Source organism: Carcharodon carcharias, chromosome 4 (assembly GCF_017639515.1).
Source record: "Carcharodon carcharias isolate sCarCar2 chromosome 4, sCarCar2.pri, whole genome shotgun sequence".
Lineage (NCBI taxonomy): Eukaryota > Metazoa > Chordata > Chondrichthyes > Lamniformes > Lamnidae > Carcharodon > Carcharodon carcharias.
This window is the reverse complement of record NC_054470.1, coordinates 63088857-63112009: the sequence shown is the minus strand read 5'-3', so window position 1 is coordinate 63112009 and position 23153 is coordinate 63088857. Positions and strand designations below refer to the sequence as shown.

Below are 23153 nucleotides of genomic sequence, written 5' to 3'. Positions count from 1 at the left end.
TTTTAAAGTGTTCAATGACTGAAAGCACAAAGTACATCCTGTAATTCACAATAGCCAGTAGATTATTAAAGCATTGCTACTTAGCAAAATTACAGGATTAAAGGATTGCTTAGTATATCTAGTTGCCGCATTGAATGAATGAATGCAAATATGATTCATGCTTTACAAGTAGAGGCACAACTCTAGAACAAGTTGATGAAGATGTAGAAATAAATGCACTAGGATCCTAAGTATTAGTTAGAAAAAGAAAATAAGTGGAACAGTAAAAAGGTAATTTATAATACTATACAAACCTGTGGCAATTAGAACATGGTTTCCAGTTCTGGGTGCCCTATCTTTAAAAATGACGATGCAAAGAAAACAGCAGAGGATAGAAAGATTTACTGTGATGATGTCAGTGATGAGATGTTCTAGTTATGGCTGAAACAAAGAGAAACTAGGGTTCCCTTTCACTAGATTGGAGAAGGTTAACAGTAGATTGATATAAAACTTAGAGGTTTTAATAAGGTAAATTGGGAAAATCTATTTCCACTAATTGGTGAGTTCAGAACAACAAATTGTGTTTACAGAATAGCTTTAATATAGAAAAAGATCCTGAGGCACTTTGATGCAAAATAGTTGGCAGAAATTGAATATCGAGGGACAGTTTAGAATTTTTTATCCAGGATTGGTTAGAACATGGAATGCCCAACCAGGAACAGTGGGAGATGCAGGATAGCTTTCAACAAGTTATAAAATGTTGTAAAATGTACTCAGGAAAGGCAGGAGAATGGAACTAAGTGAAAGTAGTGCTTTGCAAAAGTTGCTGCAGGCATAATGAACAGAATAGCCTCCATCTATGTTGTAAAATTATTTGGTTCTATGACCTTCTCAGTTATTTTAATTCTCAGTTGACTAAGAACACATTTGTGTCTGAGAAAATTGTTCACTCAGCAGAAACCTACTGAACTCCACTGTCCATCCCAACCATTTTATTTTGCTGACAGATGCTGATCAAAAATTTCTTAAGTAAACAAATATTGGTGCTGACATCACAATGGCAGAACTTTAGTATCACATTGCTGGAAATTACAACTGGAGCTGGGAACATTTTACAAATTCTTGAGTTAGACTCCTACAGCTAATCTTGCGCTGATGATTATTCACTGGATAATGGAGATTAAGGACAAGATTCCAATCAGAAAGCCAACCGAGAGGAACTTTTTTAAAGTCATGTTTCACGTATTATATTGGTAGGCTTGTTAAGGAGCAAATCTACATTCACAATGCACCTCTCCCAGTTTGTCCATTGGAGTTTGCACTGGCTGGTCCTATTCTTCTTGGTTCTAGTGATGCAAGTTGCAGTGCACTAAAAGTATCAGTTCCATAGGAGCAAGGTGAAAATGATATTTTCCTTCTTGTGCCGCTAGGGTGCACAATTTATTTTCTACAACAGCTGGAAGTTTCTTTACCTACACTCGTTTTGTTGCTCTTACTATCTTATTTTTTCCATTTTATTCTTTATATCTTTCCCATGTGCCAGGATCTGTGATTTAAAAAAAAAATTTGTATGTTTTTTCATGTTGTCTCTTGCTTCTTTAGTTGTTCATGTTTTTCTTTTTTGGCAATTAAACCTTTCAGGTGTATAAACCGGTTCTGTATCATAATTTTATTTTTATTGCACACCTCCTATCAATCTGTCATTTTATCCATTAACAGATTTGCCCAGTTTACTGTGAACAATCTCGGTCTCATCCCATTGAAGTCAATCTTACCTAAATCTAAAATCTTATTAGCTGTTTTGCATTTCTCCCTTTCAAATACTATGTTGAACTCTTTCATATATTACGCTCGCTATTAAGATAAATATTCACTCACTGTTGTAGGCTGTTAACTATATGGAGTTTGTCTGCACATCAGCTATGATCTCATTAAATGGAAGAAAAGGAGACAGGGGCTAAATTGCCTACTCCTATGTTTATTCATTGTTAAATCTAATATGACATACCCTCTTATTGGTTCTAGGCTGCTTCAAGGAAACTTCAGTACCTTGGATATGCAAAACCAATTTACTTCAACAGGAGGAGAGAAATAATTTCTTTGAAATTCAGGCACAATGTTATTTAAGCTGTACTAGCAGAGCTAAAAAATACTAGTGGTTGCAGAATTACAAATAATTGTACAATTACAAAATGATACAATAATTTGCAAACCTCATTCATTATACTAGTCCCTAATGACTAGTGAATCTTTGAAACACAAATGCAACGGAAATGAACAACTTAAAGTAATCAAGTACTTCAGTGAACTTCAAACTGTGTTAGTTTACAAGCAGATTGTGCCCATTACTTTTTGAAATGGCAAGTGCTCCTTCCAGTGGCAGAAAAAGGTAACTTCAATAACCTGGAAAATGAAGTCTGCAAAATAATACAGCATCTATTTGTGCCAGTGAAGGCACACTTTCCACCTGTTCCTTAAAAGCTAACTCACTACAACAAATTTAAGACAATGCATGATTCTTGGGGGGAAAGTTAGTCATTGGCATGCATTTAACTGTTATTAAATAACTTTATAATAATTACAGATTTATTTTTGATTCTCTAAAATTTCAAACTAGTCAACCCAGCCTTTGGGAAAATTAATTCTGTATCAGATTTGGGAAATAACTCCCCAACTTTTACAGACCATATTCTGATTTGTAGCAGAAAGTTCCTGAGCAAAGATTTTTAAATTAACTAAATCCTAGGAGACACCCACTAATAACCATTAAGATTGTAATTACGAAACTTATTAAATGTCAATGTTATCCTGAAAGTCAATACTGCTGCTTCTAAATTTAAGAAGTAAATCAGAAGGTCAGACAACAATTTAGTGTAGAAACTTCATTAATCAGGAATTAGACCTTTATCACAAAATACAAATACCACATTTTGTCTTGGAACACTCACTGGGTATCTGGTGTTCCAGTCAACTGGGCAGTTGTAATCTTGTATTAGCCAAGGGTGGCTTAGAAGATGTTTCACTGTGATGCGCTTCTTTGGATCCACCTGTTGGAAGGAATAAGAACTGTTACAAGCATCAGAATACACTTCTAAATGCAAAGTAAATCAAACAGATCTCATTTAAGATCTAAACCATGAGCAGTTTTTAAGCTCCAATGATAGCTGAACATCTAGTAACATTCAAATTTATGATCATCTTTAGAGAACAATTCATCCTAAAGCTCTGTGCCAGCTAGGAAACATTACCATTAGCTGGTGTTTGTCTATGTAACAGTCACTACTGCAGCAGCATTTCGCTGTGAGAGAACTAATTTGAGACCAATCAATGAAGGCACTACATAAATGCAGGCATTTCACTTCATGTTTCAAAATTTCATTCAATACTTTTTAAATACTCAATTTAATCAACTTTTTGGAAATTAAACAATTATATGGTTCAAAGGACTGTAAAGATTTTTAAAAATCACCTATTTGTGTAAAGAACATATCTTTTTATTTTTGTGGGACTGTGGATTAAAATGACAATGGCTGCAGTTTGAAAGACATGTCTACTGGAACAGTGTGAGGGACATATACAATGTTGCTGTCCTGGAACAGAGTGTGCCATGGAAGACAGGATGGTGCTGAGGAGGAGTCTAGCCTAATGGGGAACCACCAGGCAATGTTTTAATTGGCTCCTGACCAGGTGACGTTTGTGTGAGAGCAGTGCAGCAGAATAGTTCCTAGCCTGAAAGGAAAAAGACCTAAAACTTGCCTCATGTGTGTGTCAGATTCCAGTAATTCTACAATAGCTAGCTGACTTTTTCTCCTCATATCTCTATAACCTGTTCTCTCTCAGGAAACCTCTTTCAAGAGGCAAAGGGGAAAATCACTGTTAGAGATGTGCTCAACCAGTGAACTAAAGACTGAAAGTACTGGAAGACCACCTTGTGTCACCAACAAAGAACTGAAAGAAACTTGGAAGACATTAGTTAAAATCAACCCATCAAATGCTGTACTCTGGAATTGGTGCTATTGAACTGTTTTATCCCACACTTAAAATCCAGGTTTTTGTGTATCTTGTATGTGTGTGTATTGGGATTTAAAAAAAGGGTGGAGTTTAGGTTATAGAATTAGAAATTAGCAGTTCATATTTCTTTCCTTTGCCACTGGTTAATTTAATTTGTTCAATAAACAGTTATGTACTTATTAAGTTTACAAATCTGGTGCTCTTATTCTGTTAACCTAAATTAAAAAATTAGATGGGTTGATCAAACTTTTTCACATTTGTCGTGGCTCGGGAAGCAGTGGGGCTTGATATCGCAGCGCACTATCCCCAGCGAGTTATGACATTTGCATTAAATACAGCATCAAGCATCAAAAGATTTATTCTTGTTCGAGCAGCTATCATTTATTGTGTAGATGTTGAAAATTTAGCAAACGTTCAATTATGTTGGCTAAGTTGTGTGTCTGAAACTGGTCTTTTGTTCAATCATAAGTTAGGTTTAGGCCATCACAAGATGTCTAATTTCCATGACTATTAATTTAGGTGTACACAGCTAAAGCATTAATAAAATAACGACTAGGGAGACAGAATAATTCAACTGCCCTTACATTCAATTTCACATGGGAATAACCCACCAAAGAAATTAACTGTGGTGACCCCTGACCTTCCAGTAACTCTTCAGTTCTTGGTGCATTATTCAATGCTAGGACTATCACAGCTAAACCCACTGCTGTCCATATATGTTCAGTCATTCATTCCCCCATTCAAACTGGGCACAGAATCCAACTCTGATATCTACCTTGCCCAAAGTCAAGCAACTTATAACTCTGCATCAATTCTGGAACATTCTTGGGGTGCTCAGCTTACCACATTTACCACATGGTACATTTACTCCTGAGCTAGGAGGAAAGCTCCAATTTCCGTTTGCAACCCTGAACCTCACTTGTATTTGCAATCACAAACAGTATGTTACTGCATGAGCTTGATTTATGATTGAGTAAATATTGGATATTGTAGATTAAACAGGAGTGCCAGATTTCTGCTGAAAGGTCACAGGCTTGAAACATAAAATCTGTTTCTCTCTTCAGACCTGAGTATTTACAGCATTTTCTGTTTTTATGACAGATTATCACAGTATTGAGGAGTTAAAAAGTGATATCACAAAATAAATCTGTTGCGCTTAGATCTTTAAATAATTTACTTTCTCAGAGCTAAATTAATTTATCATGGAGGACAATTAATTCTCATTTAACAATCTATTACACTAAAGTTCCAAATTCATCAGATTACCACAATTTCTTGCAACTTTCAATTATATATTTGATACAGCAAACCATTGAAGTTCCTCAGGGTAGTGTCCTAGGCCCAACCATTTTCAGCTGCTTCATCAATGACCTTCCTTCCATTATAAGGTCAGAAGTGGGTATGATTGTGCAACGTTCAACACCATTAGCAATTCCTCGGGTATGAAGCAGCTCGCGTCCATATGCAGCAAGACCTAGACAACATTCAGGCTTAGGCTGATAAATGGCAAGTAACAATTACGCTGGACACATGTAATGCAATGACCATCTCCAATGAGATAGAATCTAACCATCTCCCCATGACATTCAATGGCATTACCATCACTGAATGCCCCACTATCAATATCCTTGGGGTTACCAATGACCAGAAATGGAATTGGTCAAGCCATATAAATACTGTGGCTACAAGAGGAGGTCAGAGGCTGGCAATTCAGCAACTCACTTAGGAAATAACTCACTTCCTGACTCTCCAAAGCCTGTCCACCATCTACAAGGCACAAGTCTGGAGTGTGATGGAATATTCTCCACTTACCTGGATGAGTGCAGCTTTAACACCATCCAGGACAAAGTAGCCCGCTTGATCGACCATCCACCACCTTGAATATTCACTCCCTCCACCATTGATGCACAGTGGCAGCAGAGTGCATGTGTACAAGATGCACTGCATCAACTCACCAAGGCTCCTTTGACAGCACCTTCCAAACCCATGACCTCTCCCATCCAGAAGGACAATGGGAACACCACTATTTGCACGTTCTCCTCCAGTCTACATACCATCCTAACTTGGAACTATAGCCTGAATTTTCCTGTCAGCGATTTGGGGGCAGGACCTGCTCGCTGACGGGAAAATGAAGCGGGTTGACGTCGGGAGGAACCCCCGAAGTCATCCCAGTCCCTTTAAATTTATAGGAAGGCGGGTGGACAGCGAAATCAGCTGTTCGCCCGCCGACCTGTCAATGGCCAATTGAGGCCATTGACAGAGTAATTAAGATAATTAGAGAGCTGCCCGTCCAACCTTAAGGTTGGCGGGCAGGCCAGGAGCCCCGGTGGGCTTCTGAATACATGAAACCTCATCCACTGGCGGGATGAGGTTTCATGTCCGTTTTTTAAAACTTTAATACATTTTATGTGATATTTATTAACATGTCCCATCTCGTGTGACATTGTCACACGAGGGGGACATGTTAATAATTTTTAAATTTTTCTATTTTTAAAGTTTTCTGGACTGTCAGTAATCTCCCTGAGACAGTATTTTGTCTCAGGGAGCAGTGCGCATGCACGAAAGAGCGCACTTTGACAGATGGGGAATCCCTCCACCCCCTGCACAGGAAGCGCATAGTGCTTCCTGTCGGGCAGGCCACTGGGCGGACCTTAATTGGCCCGCCCACTCAAAATGGCGGCGGGCCCCGTTTCGATGGCGGGGGTCGGCTGTCCACCCGCTGCCGAGCCGGTGGGGCCCGCACACCCACCAAGGGCAAAATTCTGCCCTATACTGCTGTTCCTTCACTGTCGCTGGATAAAAATCCTGAAATCCTTCCCTAACAGCACTGTGGGTATACCTACACCACTTGCACTGCAGCTGTTTAAAGGCAGCAGCTCATCACTACCTTCTCGAGGGCAATTAGGGGTGAGCAATTAATGCTGGCATAGCCAGCAACAGCCCCATCCCCTAAGAGGAATAAGTTTGAAAAAAATTAAGTCTAAGGAATAAGGAAAGAGACTGATACTTCCAGTCAGAGTTCATTGCTCTCTTGCCAAATAAAAGTTATGTTCTTATAAACTTTAGGAGACTCAGGCAGCTTTCCGGTTCCAAAAAGAAACAGTCCAACCTTTTAACAATATCAACAATAACTCAGTATACCCTTTGTCAAACGTTAGCCGAACTTTCTTTAAACCTTGTCCGTGTCATGAAACACTAATTTCCACATTCATGCTAGATGTCACCAGGCAGAAGAATCTGTTACTTGTATCTCCAATTCCAATTTGAACAACAATATAGATCTCTAGTCCATTTGTAATTATATTGCATACTAAACACAGTACCCAACCATAGATGTTGATGGATACTTGGAATGTTCTGGGTTCTGAAATCAACCAAGTAAATTGAATTTCCTTAGTTATTTATGCCCTGCATCTTCAGTCGCAAGCACTTTTGGCATGTGGGCTTGTGTGCACAAGTTTAAGCCTCTGAAATCTACAGATGCCTAACAATCTCAGAGATATAATAATAAAAGCAAAAGACTGCAGATGCTGGAAATTGGAAATAAAAACAGAAAATGCAGGAAAAGCCTCAGCAGGTAGGGCAGCACCTGTGGAGAGAGAAAAAGTTAACGTTTTGAGTCTGTGTGACTTCTTCAGAAAGACTCAAAACGTTAAATCTGTAAATCTCAGAGACAGACTGCTTATATCACTTTTTAAAAAAATCATTAAGTTGAAATCCTGGAAAGGTGATTGTTCTCAGAAGTACAGAAAGTCAACAGAACATTAGACATTCATTGTTCCCTTGGTACAAGGGTCTCTGGTCGACAGTGTTAAAAAATAGCCAACTACCGCTGAAGCAAAGATTGCCTTGACATGTGCAATGGAAAGGATAACAGAGATTAAATAAATTATAGAGCACGGAATAACCAAAACTTGATTAAATTATGCAATATCTTTTTGAGGACTAAATATCCTGATAAACTTAGGGATCATTTCAACATTAATGAAAAGGTAATTTCACTGTTAATGAAGTTCGTCGTGCATTTCAAAAACTAGAGATCAAAAGTGGGAGTACTTCTTTAAAGATGAATTCAAACTGGATTCCTAATGAGGATATTTGCCATCACATGCCTTAAAAGTGTAGGGGTCTACAGAGTTAGAAGCTCAAAAGGTGCTTTGAATGTTTTGAATGAAAAACACTACATAAAAATGCATTATATGCTAAATAGATCCCAATTTTACCTGCCTTTCTAGATTACATATGCAATTCCACACCAGAGGTGCTTGCATGCAAGTTTCCAGGTGTAGTTCAACTGGATATGTGGTGTCCTCTCAGTGACTGAGATGTCAATAATTGGGTAGCATACTTGCAAATAGGATATTTAAATAAAGGAGGAGTCACAATGCCCTCTACAAATAAGGCAATCCAAACAGATACTGACACACACTAAGGTGGCTATTTTGGATCCTCTTTGTGGCCAAAACAGAGTCCAAGTTCCAAGGCATCACAGCACAAAAGAAAATTGATATCTTTTACATTTTATTGATGATTATAATTTGCTTAAATAGTCAGGGAAATGGCTTAATGGCTTTGCTGGAAGAGATAAAATGATATTTTACATTTGTAAGATTTTTTAAATATAAAGTGGACCAGGACTTCAGAAGTTTAGTACTAAGCGATTTGTTAGAACCTACATTCTTGTGAATGTTAGATTTCCAACCATACAGTTATACTGCGTAGACTACATCTGCAAAATGTCAGTCTCCAACCATATGGAGTTTTGGAAGTGTTCTTGGCTGGAATGTTGAGGTTACCTTACATATATTTATTTTTAGCTGAAGTTCACAAGTGGCATTCCATTGCATTTTTCTTCGAGAATACACCTTATAGAAGGTGAAGAACTTTGGCAATGCTTGTGATAGGTATTATTGAGAGACTCACAATATTCATCATTACTGTCACCAAGCTACCCCAACAACAACAAAAAAGCCAACATCATCATAAGCTTAATTCAAAATAGCATCTTAGGAGAAAAACATTTTTCGGGATTCTTAAAATACTTTAAAATTGATTCCAAAGTAACTGGTGCAAGAGAATTCTACCTGCAACATTTGATTCAAAACCAGTACACTTGTAGGTGAGAGCCATTTAGGTACATTATATTTTCCCCTCTGTAAAAGAAAAAAATATATAGTTTAAAAAAATACTTGCATTATAGTGTCTTCCTCAATAGGTAGCAGGTTCAATATATCAATAATATCAAACTCAAAGAGGCACATTATTCATACAATTCTTCCTGTTTCATACATTATATATAAAATATTCTGGACTCGAGGGTGATAGATAGATCAATGTAACAAAGGACAGGGGTGAAAACATGATTAAAATTAGTCAACAGAAAATTGGACAACTCCAAGTCAGACATGCTAATCTTCCACATGAACGCTACTGTCTAGCAAGGCTCCACGTCGGGAATGCAACCTCAAGTTCATGTTAAACTACCTTCCGGCACAAGATGAAAGCAGCTGCCAGCCAGGAGACCAGCATATGATAATATTACTTAAGGATCAAAATCAGAAAGAATGTGACATTCACATTACAAGTTTGCCATCTGCTGTTCTTCAAGCAGTGTATAGTCTAAGATAAAAGTGGCCAACACAGCTCAATGCTCAAAGTAAACATCTATAAAACTGAACTCTGAGTTTCTGTATTTTTAGCATGCATTCAATTTTGCTGACTCAGATTCAGAAGGAGGGGTTATAAATATAAGAATTCTCCTGAAAAGATTTAAGGAGCAACTCCCAGAAAGCACTTCTTGGAAGTATCAGATTGTGATGAAAACTTCTGAAACGTTGTTTAAAATAAACATTTTTGCCAATTGTCAGGCCTCTATCAGGACATGACTTCTTGGTGGGATATTGTTCCATTGTGCCCCTCTGGTGCTTCACCCATACAACTTTTATTCATGAGAAACTTTGAGAGGTGTCAGTAACCTATTCAACCATGTGCGCATGCACAATTTCTTCAGTTATGATTTCAATTTCCATCAGAATGTAGCTGCATAGATCTTTTACCATTATGAATAAATTATCCAAGATACTGGAATTTCTAATATCATTGCCATAAGCTCAATTGCCAAAGCAGAAATTAAACGTCGGTTCAACAGCCCCAGTATGACAACGAAGCTGCACACCATCTGGTCTAGTGCATTGGCTAAAAGAAAATACTATGACATAAGCAGTGGAGAAAGCGTAAGGATAAAGCGAATGCAGGAATGTGTTTATGCAAATACATATGGAGAACGCAAAAAAAACATCCATACCATGATTTTCTTATACAGAGTCATCACATTATCGTCATCAAATGGGAGAAATCCACAGAGAAGTGCATACAAAAGAACGCCCATACTCCAGATATCTGCCTGTTAAAGAAAACCATAGAAAAAGCTGTAGAGTATAAAATATCTTACTTTGAAGCAAAGATTCAAGCAGATATACCATAATACACAGAATAATGCCTCATTTAAGTGATAATCCTAATATTGTGTAACTCTCTCATCATGTATTAGCTTCATTCAAGTAAATCACTTTATTATATTATTTGAAGATTGTCAAGCCAAATTATAAGTCCATTTTCTACCAGAGCCACTTGACAAAATGTCAGATGAAAAACAGTCCAATGTTCATCTAGTGTTCCTTTGATCCATCATCCTGGTAGTTACATGATAGAACAATAATGGAGTTGTTGACTAATCAGAGCAATCAATTTATATCATTTAGTCTACAATAGACCCAAACACAAGATGAGGAAAACCCCAGTGGAGGAGCACTTTGCAAACCATAGGTACAAAGTCAGCTGTTTCGATGCATCTTCCAATTAAGTAATATGACAGGACAAAAATTATGTACTTATCCCAAAATATTTTTTGAAAATCAATTTAATTTGTATTAGATGAATCAAAGCTCTCAGCTTCCACCATCTTCCTACAGCACCATTATTAGTAGTCGCTCACTGTAACAATGTTTCCACAAATTAATTTTGAACTTGCCTCCCTTCACGTGTAGGCTGTGTCCTCTGGTTCTACTGTCCTGGACAAGGTGAAACAGCTTGGCATGGTCTATGTTACCTAGTCCCTTTAGAATCCCAATAACACGCAATATCACCCCATACTTCCTTTGAGAACTTGCCCAAATGACACATTTGCGCCTCATAATTCAATCCCCTCGTCTCAAAATGTTGCTTTGCTCTGTATCTTTTCAATACAATACTTTTGTACTGCAGCGAGGATACGCAGAGCCATACATAACACTGTGATCACAAATGATTTGTAAAGTGGTAGAATTACCCATTTTGTCTCAATATTGAGATTTTAATTCATCCCGACAGCAGATTTTCTTTACACACTGCACTAAGCATTTTTGCAATTTATCATCAGTCGGGATCCTCCAGATTCCTTTATTTTCAATGCATGTTTTTTTCGTTCAAGTAATAGCTCCCTTGCTAAATATTTTTTGTCCCTGTGGTAAAGCACTTTGCATCTCTCTACATTGAATTTCATCTGCCACATATATAGTATATAAATTCAAATCCTTCTGGAGCTTATCCAGTGTATCTTTGGATTCTACAATCTTTGATAGTTTTAAATGATCTGTAATTTTGTCATTGTGCTTGTGACCCCTACCTTCAGATCATTTAAAGATATAAAGCAGAGATCTCAAGACAGAATCCTTTGAGACCCCACTTGTAATATGCTCATGACTATTCAGAATCCTTGTGTCACCATCACCTGGATTCTAACTTGTTAACCAATTAGGTATCCATTGCAAAACATGGTTACTAATTTCCACTTTATTTTCAGTATCAACCTTTCCAAAGGAACAATATCAAAGACTTTCCTGAAATTCATGTACAGCAGATCCACAGTGTTGCCCTCATCAAGCTCCTTACCCTGAAAAGAAAGTCAGTTAAATTGACAAACTTTCCCTTCATTAACCTATCCTGTCCATGTTTTGAGTTTATTTCTCATCTGTAAGAGTTTCAATAACTTCACCCACAATGGGTATCAAACTCACTGGTTTGTATTTTCCTGTGTTACTTTAGCTATCTTTTAAAAAAATAACAAATAGAAGTAACATCTGTCTTTCTCTAGTCCCCAGTTCTTTCCAGGTTTGTTTCAGAATTCTTATAATTTACTCCCTTATTTCCTTAAGGATCTTTTTTACATCTATCTAGCCCCTAAGATTTCTTTACCTTAAATTTTGCAGCTGTTTTACAATCAGGCTAATAGTAATGTGAAGGGTTGCAACTTAACTCTAACATTCTCCAATTCCATTTCCAGATCAAGTTATCTGCCTCCTCTCTGGTGGGGTCTGAGGCAAATATTTATCACTTTTGCAGCCTGTGTAGCATCAGTTGTCATGTTCCTCACCCAATTTATCCTTTTTTTTCTCTTAATATAACTAACAAAAGTGAAGGATAACTTTTCTATCTTCAATTTGCAATTTCTCTTTGCCATTTTGATGCCTCCTTTACACTCCAAGTATACCTTTTGGTATTGGTTACAATTACATTTTCCTTCGTGGCTTTAAATGTTTTTTTTCTGTCATAAGTTGTTTGGTAGTCCCATTCAACTAGCCAGAAGTGCCTTCATGTTTCTTCCTCTTGCTTTGCACACATTGATACACTGCATTCAGAATCTCCTCCCTGAAAGAACTCCATGATTCCTCCACTCTCCAAACCATATTCAAACCCACTTGAAGTTGATCCTCTTAAAATTTGGCAATTTTGTTTCAGTAGCCTCTCCAATCTTACAATCTCCAATATGATGACACCATGATCACTCAACTTAAGTAGATAAACAGCTCATAAGCACTTTATGCTTCATAAGAGTAAAAGGTTCAGTTGGTATACCTATGATCGGCATTGTGAAATCAGCTAGAAAGTAGGAATGGGCAGCTGTGAAGCATCCAGAATCAAAATGTCATGATAGCAGTCACAGGAAACTATCTATATTGAATAATAAGCCAGGGGCAATTAGAGAATCTGTCATCACTTAGAGTTAGCTCCACAGAAGTATTGACTATACACAGCATTAAAAGCCTTAAATAAAAATTGAAATTAATTTGAAAGCCAAAATATGGCTATTACAAGAATTTCTAGTCAATATCAGAATAAATCAAGGGCATCTGAGCCCTTTGTTTTAAAATGCCTCAAAAGTGCATTCTATGAAGCCTTGCAGCACATAAACAAATTTGCAAATTAATGGGAATATCCAGTGAGATCTTAATGTGATTGATTTGGCCAGCAACCTAAATGATCAGTAGGTAGCAATACTATCAATTCCATGTTGCATAATGTGTACTGCGCTGCTGAGCAATACTGCGTAGCACTCAGACATTTTAAATGGCTGATTAAATAGTTGCTCACCCCTTGTTACAGATATACTGCTCAAAACTTTAATGCAAATATATTGTATTAGCACTTTTATTTTATTTCATAGCTCTCTCTCTATTCCAAACTGGCATTGTTTAGCTGTTTAAAGCCCCATGAAGACAGTTATTTGCAGGTTTTATTCTGAAGTCTAGGAGAATCAGCTATCATCGTTATTATTCCAGATTTTTAATAGCTAGTACAGTTTGCCTTCCTACAAATTGGCTGCAGTGAGGGGCTTGTTAGCTTAGATATGTAGAATGGCTGTAACCATTTGCTAGTGATGATGTCAAGAAAAACAGTAGTGAAAGACAATCGTGTAACCACGACAGTGTGTGTCAGGACATTATTATTAGTAAGAACGTGCTACTGCCAAAACTGATCCTAGGAAGACCACTGATGGTCAGGAAGATGCAGTATGGAGAGTGTTATTTGCTGTGACTTTTTAAAACAAAATTTGGCAAGTGCATTTTCGTTTCCATTAACCACCTGAGATTTGCACTACAACAACTGCTAAAAAGAAAAGCTGCTGAGGCATCCTCAGAATATTTTGCAGGTAACCAGTTGAGAATGTTAGGCTGCAGTATTCTGGACAATTCCAGGCACAACACTTCTGGAAAGAATAAAAGGACTTAAAAAGGGTACAGAGGTTTCCAGGATGTTATCAGAGATGAGGGACATCATTTAAGAGGATTTTTACTGGATAGGTCATGCTTGACGAACCTGCTTAAATATTTTAGAAGAGGGAATTAAAGTATTTGCCAGGGGAATGTCTATGGATGTTGCTTTTATGGACTTTCAGAAGGAGTTTGCTAAAGTCCAGGGATAAGAGCGACAGAAGACAAAAAAGTTTGAAAATATCGTGCAACCAAAGCACTTTTTATGACCTGTAGTGAATGCAAATGTTTGTAAGCCACTTCAGATGGGTGTAATTATTAGATCTCAAGTGGGTAGAAACGTTAGTTTTCTCTTTGTTTACCTTCTATTACCATCAAGACTGGCCATCTCCATGACAAACTATTTTCAAAGCTGCGCGTGCCCCAAGTTTCATTTTATCCTTCGGCGCATCCGACGCCTCAACAAGCAACTTTTTCTCTTTCTCTCAAGGGCTAAGGAACGCAAGCTCCAACAACTCATCGACACCAACACCCATCTAGGACCCTCCACCCCGGCCTGTCCCTCTGTCCCCACCCCATCTTCCAATCCCAACCCCAGCCGTGTATTCACTATACCCCCTGACCTTCCCCTCTCCGATGCTGAACGTTCAGTGCTCAGCAAAGGACTTAGTTTCATACCCTTACGCCCTCACTTCAATGAATTTCGGGCTCGGCATGATGCTGAACTCTTCTTCCGCCGTCTTCGTCTCCGGGCTCACTTCTTTGGGCAGGAGTCCTGTCCCAGTTCAACGGATCCTTTTACCCATCTCCAATATTCTCCCTCCACCTGGACCCCTCCCTTTGGATTCCTACCTTCTCTTGATCTTTTCATTGAGAACTGTCGGCACGACATTAGTCGTCTCAATTTCTCTGCTCCTCTCACCCATTCTAACCTGTCTCTCTCTGAACTTACTGCACTCCATTCTCTCAGGTCCAACCCTGACATTGTCATCAAACCTGCTGACAAGGGTGGTGCTGTTGTTGTCTGGCGCACTGACCTCTACCTCGCGGAGGCTGAGTGTCAACTCGCAGACACTTCCTCCTATCTCTCCCTGGACCATGACCCCACCACTGAACATCAAGCCATTGTTTCCAGGACTGTCACTGACCTCATCTCCTCTGGGGATCTCCCTCCCACAGCTTCCAACCTGATAGTCGCCCAACCTGGGACGGCCCGCTTCTATCTCCTACCCAAAATCCACAAACAGAACTGCCCCGGTAGACCGATCGTCTCAGCTTGCTCCTGCCCCACAGAACTCATTTCTCATTATCTTGACTCCCTTCTCTCTCCCCTTGTCCAGTCCCTTCCCACCTACATCCGTTATTCCTTTGACACCTTACGTCACATCAACAATTTCCAGTTCCCTGGCCCCAACCGCTTCCTCTTCACCATGGACGTCCAATCTCTCTACACCTCCATCCCCCACCAGGATGGTCTGAGGGCCCTTAGCTTCTTCCTCGAACAGAGGCCCGAACAATCCCCATCCACCACTACTCTCCTCCGTCTGGCTGAACTTGTTCTCACGCTGAACAATTTCTCCTTCAACTCCTCTCACTTCCTCCAAATAAAAGATGTGGCTATGGGTACCCGCATGGGCCCCAGCTATGCCTGTCTCTTTATGGGGTATGTGGAACATTCCTTGTTGCAGTCCTACTCCGGCCCCCTTCCACAACTCTTTCTCCGGTACATCGATGATTACTTCGGTGCCGCTTCATGCTCTTGTGGGGACTTGGAAAAATTTATTAATTTTGCTTCCAATCTCCACCCCTCCATCATTTTCACGTGGTCCATCTCTGACACTTCCCTTCCCTTCCTTGATCTCTCTGTCTCAATCTCTGGTGATAGACTGTCCGCCAATATCCATTATAAACCCACCGACTCCCACAGCTATCTCGACTACAGCTCCTCACACCCTGCTTCCTGTAAGGACTTCATCCCATTCTCTCAGTTCCTTCGCCTCCGTCGCATCTGTTCCGATGATGCTACCTTCAAAAACACGTCCTCCTTCTTCCTTAACCGAGGTTTTCCACCCACGGTCGTTGACAGGGCCCTCAACCGTGTCCGGCCCATCTCCCGCGCATCCGCCCTCACCTCCCTCCCAGAAACGTGATAGGGTCCCCCTTGTCCTCACTTATCACCCCACCAGCCTCCGCATTCAAACGATCATCCTCCGCCATTTCTGCCAACTCCAGCATGATGCCACCACCAAACAGATCTTCCCTTCACCTCCCCTATCGGCATTCCGTAGGGATCGCTCCCTCCGGGACACCCTGGTCCACTCCTCCATCACCCCCTACTCCTCAACCCCCTCCTATGGCACCACCCCATGCCCACGCACAAGATGCAATACCTGCCCCTTCACTTCCTCTCTCCTCACCGTCCAAGGACCCAAACGCTCCTTTCAAGTGAAGCAGCATTTCACTTGCATTCCCCCAACTTAGTCTACTGCATTCGTTGCTCCCAATGTGGTCTCCTCTACATTGGAGAGACCAAACGTAAACTGGGCGACCGCTTTGCAGAACACCTGCGGTCTGTCCGCAAGAATGACCCAAACCTCCCTGTCGCTTGCCATTTTAACACTCTTGCCCACATGTCTGTCCTTGGCTTGCTGCATTGTTCCAGTGAAGCCCAACGCAAACTGGAGGAACATCACCTCATCTTCCGAATAGGCACCTTACAGCCATCCGGACTGAATATTGAATTCAACAACTTTAGGTCGTGAGCTCCCTCCCCCATCCCCACCCCCTTTCTGTTTCCCCCTTCCTTTTCTCTTTTTTTTCCAATAAATTATGTAGATTTTCCTTTTCCCACCTATTTCCATTATAAAAAGAGAAAAAGAAAAAAATTATTTATTTATTTTATTTACCTTTTTTTATATCTTTTATGCTCTCCCCACCCCCATTAGAGCTATAACTTGAGTGCCCTACCATCCATTCTTAATTAGCACATTCGTTTAGATAATATCACCAACTTTAACACCTATGTGTTCTTTTGTGTTATTGTTGTTGACATCTTTTGATGATCTGCTTCTATCACTGCTTGTTTGTCCCTACAACCACACCCCCACTCCACCTCTCTCTCTCTCTTCGCCCCCCACACACACACACACCTTAAACCAGCTTATATTTCAACTCTTTCTTGGACTCGAACTCAAGTTCTGTCGAAGGGTCATGAGGACTCGAAACGTCAACTCTTTTCTTCTCCGCCGATGCTGCCAGACCTGCTGAGTTTTTCCAGGTAATTCTGTTTTTGTTTTTGTTTTGGATTTCCAGCATCCGCAGTTTTTTTGTTTTTATCCATTCCCTAGCCACTGATTTCATCCCTCTAAGGTTGAACCAAACTGTTCTGATCCTAATATGAACTTTCAATCATTTATCTGCATAATCATGAAGATAATTTATTTCCATCATTGTGTGTCTCCACCCCTGCCTCAGCTCATCTGCTGCTGAAACCGTCATCCATGCCTTTAGATTTGACTATTCCAATGCACTCCTGGTTGGCTTCCAATATTCTATCCTCTGTAAACCTGAGGTCATCAAAAACTCTGCTGCCCGTATCTCTAATCACCATGTCCTGTTCACCTATCACTCTTGTGCTCGTTGACCTATATTGGCTCCTGCTTAAGCGATGCCTCCACTTTAAAACTCACCCTTGCTTTCAAATTCCTCCATGACGTCACCCCTCGCTATCTCAATAACCTTTGCCAGCTCCACAATCCTCAGAAATAATCGGCACTTCTTAAATTTCACTCTTTTGAGCATCCCTGATTTTAATCACTCCAAAATTGGTGGCTGTGCCTTCAGCTGCTAATGCCTTAAGGTTTGCCACAACAAAATACACGATCTTTGTTTTCTAACATCACAATTGTTTATGCCAATTTTTAATAATGCAATTCAACTTTCGCTGCTGGTCAATAAAGCTGAGCAGTTTTGGAGAATACAGAGATTAGGGCACAGCACTTTATAACCAAGCAAATGAGTTTGGCACACAAAAGTTCAACAGAGCTGTTCCGCAGACTGACAGATCTGCAGGCCAAAGGTGCACAACAGTCTGAAAAATTGCTTTCACCAGTCATTGCCTACAGGGAATCTGCAGTTATTGAGAGAGAGAAAAAAAAGTTCGCCCAGGGCACATTTGACCTGGGAAGCAAGTGCCATCAGCAGAGGCAGGATGGGGAAGGGAAAATAAAAGCAGCACTCTTGTACCTCTGCACTTGAAGTTGGCTGCCAGCTGCCTGATCTCCTCCCAGTCAGCATCCATTCTCAGTGAAGTCCGACCCGCCTGGCTGCCTTGTGCTCTGGGCTACATTTGATCTTGGAACTGTCCCCGTGCTTTATGTCATGCACACACACCGGGTTCGATCCTTTCCTCTGGCCCCACATCTGAAACACACTGGCTTAGTACAGGGAGCCAGGGACAGACACACTGCTGACAGACACAAACACACCCCTCCGCCAGAATCAATGGCATGTCTGTTCCCTTTCTGTTGTTGCGTTTGTAAGTGTGATTTTTTTCAAATACACATTTGCAGCAATGGATGTTGGAAAAAAAGTTTAAAGGGTGGAATTCCATGATCCCAAAGTCAGAATTCTGCCAAGTGGCAGAAATATTTAATCCTTGAAAGCCCCTCATAAGAGGCTGTTAGCTAAGGTTAAAGAACATGGAATTGAAGGCAAACTATTGACTTGTGGCAAATGTATTGCAATGTAGGCAAGTGAGAGGTCATCCACTTAAAAAGAATGGAGCAGAGTTCTTTCCAATTGGTGAAAAGCTGAAAACTGCAGGGGTCCAGCTACAATAGATCGTTGGATATCGGCAACAGTCACAGAAAATAATCAAAAGGGCTAATGGAATTCTGAGCTTTATATCCAGAGGACTATAATACGAAGGGGTAGAAGTCACCCTTCAGCTACACAAAGCCCTAGGTTAGACCACTCCTGGAGTATTGCGGGCAGCTGTGGGTACCATAGCTTAGGAAGGATACATTTGCCCTCTGAGTGAGTACAGCATATATTAACCAAAATGATACCTGGACAATGCCTGTGAGGTACGCAGAGATTAAAGTTCAAGGCCTCCCTGAAGACAGGCCTATGGGAAGGGGGCAGGGCCATCAGAGACCGAGAGAAAAATGCATAAGACAGAACTGGGAAGCAATCTCAAGTCGTGGTGTTGTTTCCTTCATATAGCAAAGAATACAGGCAGGTAAGGACAAAGAGCAAGCTAGGAAGGCCAGGCAGTCAGAACAGAAATCAGACAATTCATTCTTGGCTGCACAGTGGAAAGCCATGCAGGTCAGCAATTGGGCTCTACGGCCATGTTATAAGACACAAATGATTTTAGGCATGCAGGAAATTCAATAACAAAGACAATGATGACTTGAACTCCAAGGATTAAATGGGGAGGAGCAATTACACAAACTAGGATTGTATTCCCTGGAATTTAGAAGATAAGGACCAATCTGATCAACATTTTCATGATATTAAGTGTGAGGGTGGGAGGTGCCTCCGATGTGCACAGTGCCCCTCACTTCTTTCCCACCTTTTTACAACTTGCGTTTTAAAAATTGCCTGCCCACTTCAACCTCATTATGGCATGGGCAGCATATTATTCAGGTCAATTAGTTTGGTAACAAGCTTAATTGAGCATTAATTATTTAAAAATGGCAGGAAAGCTGTTGGTTTTGATGCCTGCTTACCTACCTTGTTAACCTTATTATGGAGGACTGCTTGGGGTTGGGGGGGGGCGGTGGTGGTGGTGGGTGGTAGTTAGGTAGTGGGCTTGCCACCCCTCATATTTTACATGTCTCTCTCCCCCCCAGTCAAAAGCACACCTGAAGCAGGGCAGGTTGGGTGGGCAGTATCTGTAAAATCCATCACAGAGTTTGGCCGGCCATAATCTCACTACATGGAAGAACATGTTTGAGAGACCAAATGTGTTCATTTGCCCTATGCCCCGAGGAGAAGTTAGAAAAGCACTGTTCTTTTTGGAATAGGAGGTTAAGAGGAGACTTAATAGGCGATTTTCACGATGAGATGTTTTGACAGAGTAGGTCAAGAAAAAGTATTCCCTCTAGCAAGTGGGTCTTAGATGGAAAATCACTGGCAAAATATCTAGAGGGTAGATGTTTTTACTCAATTGTTAAAAAATGACATATACCAGATGAAAAGGTGGTAAGCTGATTCCATAAATGATTTTGAAGATGAGTTGGACAGGTGCTTAAGAAAGAGAAACTTACGAGGGTTATGGATGAAAAGTGGGACTAAATGCAACAGTTATTTCAAAAAGCCTGCACAGGCACGACTTGTTAAATGGTTTCTTTCTGTGCTGCAAGAACCTACGACTGTAGGACAATTAGGAGTCTATTTGTTATAGCTATTGCTCCTTCATGTGTTATAACATTAAAACTAAGGCAATTGCCTGGCAGCAATTAGCTAGTGCCACCTATGTGGTCGCTACATTCAAATTTGAATGTGCTGTATAAACAAATGTTGGAACATTATACCAGATGGCTCATGATTTTGGGAGATGGATGTTTATTAAAAGTGGCATTGATGAGTTACTTATTAAAAAACCTAAATGTTCCAACAAGAGATAATTAAGGATGTAGAATATGTCTCATATTCTACATCCATGTGTGGTAAAAGGTAGTTCAGCAAAAGCTGGAGTTGCTTGGATAAGTAGAGAAATTAAAATTAAATGTTAAAGCAGAGGCATATGACAACCCTAGGGCTAATAGAAAAGAAGCCAAATAGCAAAAAACAAAAAAGGGAACAGAAAAATGTCTAAAAGACAATTAAGGAGTTATGAAGAAAGACTAGGAGGTAATAAAAGGGAAAATAGTAAAATATTTTATAAATATAGTTAAAGGAGGTGTTGGCCATTTAAAAATGAAATTAACTTACAGAGACTGAAGGAAGGGTGAAGGTACTAAATAATTACTTTACTACATTTCCCAGAAGAGGGTGTTATTTTGAATGAAAGGGTATATGGAGGAAGTGAAGCAACAGAGAGGATAACTGTAGATAAGCAAGAGAAAGAATGGGTGGAAATCAGAAGGGTGACTGGGCCCTGGGGTAATGATCATTGAATGCTCATGAAGTCAGAGTTCTGGCCACAGCTTTTCAAAACATCCTTAGACATAGAAGTTATTTTAGAGAATTGGAGAGTTGCCAATGTCACAGCTCTGTTCAAGAAGGGGTAAAAAATGAAAAAACCTGTTAATTCTAGATCAATTAGGCCAACATTAGCAGTAAGTAAACATCCATTGCTTATAATGTAAGATAAACCCAGAAAGATATGCATTAAGTTATAGCAGAAAGTCTATTCTAGCATTCTTAGAGGAAATAATGGTGTGCATTGATAAAGGAAATGTAGTGGCTATTCTCTGTATGGATTGTTTTTTAAACTTCGTTCATGGGACGTAAGCGTGGGACGTGATCAAGGACAGCATTTGGTGCCTACCCTTGTTGTCTATACTTCCATTGGAGGTGGTACAGCGAGGGTTCACTAAATTGGTCCCTGGGGTCATAGAGTTGTCCTTTAAAAGGTCGAGTAAATTGGCCTTATATTCTCTGGAGTTTAGAAGAATGAAAGGCGATCTCATTGCCTCTGAACTCAAAACTCTGAAGAGGCTTGATAGGGATGACGCTGAGAGAATGTTTCCATTGGTCAGGGAATCTAAAACAAGGGGACACAGTCTCAGGATAAAGGGTCAATCATTTGGGACTGAGTTGAGGAGAAATTACTTTACTCAAGAGTTGTGAATCTTTGGAACTCTCTACTCCATCATTGAATACATTTAGGGCTGGGATAGACAGATTTTTGCTCTCTCAGGAATTAAGGGGAGCTGGCGGGACAATGGAGCTGAAGCCTAAATCAACCATGATAGTATTTAATGACAGAGCAGGCTTAATGGGCCATACAATCTACTCCTGCTCCTATTTCATTTGTTCTGATCCCTAATTACCCATGAAAAGTTGGTGATGAAGCGCCTTCTTGAACCGCTGCAGTCCATGTAGCGTAGCTACACCCACAATGCTGCTAGGAATAGAGTTCTAGGATTTTGACGCAGTGACAGTGAAGGAACGATGATATAGTTCCCAGTCAGGATGGTGTGTGGCTTAGAGGGGAGGGGAACTTACAGGTGGTGGTGTTACCATCCATCTTCTAACCTTGTTCTTCTAGGTGGTAGAGGTCACGGTTTGGAACGTTCTATCAAAGCAGCCTTGAGAGTTGCTCAATACATCTTGCATATGTTACACACTCTGCCACTCTGGACTGGTGGTGGAGGGAGTGAAAGTTTAAGGTGTTGGGCAGGGTGCTGATCAAGCAGGCTGTTTTGGCTTGGATATTGTTGAGTTTGAGTATTGTTGCAGCTACACTCATCCAGGAAAGTGAAAAATATTTCATTACACTCCTGACTTGTCTCTTCAAGATGATGGACAGGCTTTGGGGAGAAACTCACCGTAGAAGAGCTGACTTGCTCTTGTCACCACAACATTTTATATGGCTGATCCAGTTTGGTTTCTGGTCAATGGAAACCCCTCCCCAGATGTTAACGATAAAGCCATTGAACATCAAAGGGAAACTGTTGGATTCTCTCTTGGAGATATCATTACCTGACATGAATGTTACTTTCCACAAAAAAGCCCAAGTCTAAATTTTGTCCAGGTCTTGTTGCATATAGACAGAGACTGTTTCACTATCTGAGGAGTTGCGAATGGTACTAAACACTACAATCATCAGTGAAGATCCCCATTTCTGATATAATGACGGCGGAAAGGTCATTCAGGAAGAAGCCAAAGATGGCCGAGTCAAGGACACTACCCTGAGGAACTTCAGCAGTGATGTGCTGGGGCTGAGATGATTGACCTCCAACAGTACAACCATCCTCCTTTAAGCTAGGCACAACTCTAGCCATTGGAAAGTTTTTCCCAGTTCCCATTGGCTTCAATTTTGCTAGGGCTTCTTGAAGCCACACTCGGCCAACGCTGCCATGATGTCAAGGGCAATCACTCTCACCTCCCTCCGAAATTCAGCTCTCTGTCCATGTTGGACGAAAGTTGCAGTGAGGACTGGAGCTGAGTGGCCATGGC

General features: G+C 40.3%; 1 protein-coding gene across 3 annotated transcripts in view; it reads right to left on the bottom strand.

Annotated features, from left to right (window-relative positions):
• Nucleotides 1-23153, bottom strand: part of melk (maternal embryonic leucine zipper kinase) — a 121708-nt gene that overhangs the window by 43492 nt on the left and 55063 nt on the right. For all 3 annotated transcript variants that reach the window (XM_041185412.1, XM_041185414.1, XM_041185413.1), the window contains exons 8-10: nucleotides 10295-10393; nucleotides 9075-9143; nucleotides 2928-3026 (exon numbers count right to left, since the gene is read on the bottom strand). In XM_041185412.1, coding sequence (XP_041041346.1) covers nucleotides 2928-3026; nucleotides 9075-9143; nucleotides 10295-10393 — 267 coding nt within the window. The remainder of the gene's footprint in view (nucleotides 1-2927; nucleotides 3027-9074; nucleotides 9144-10294; nucleotides 10394-23153) is intronic.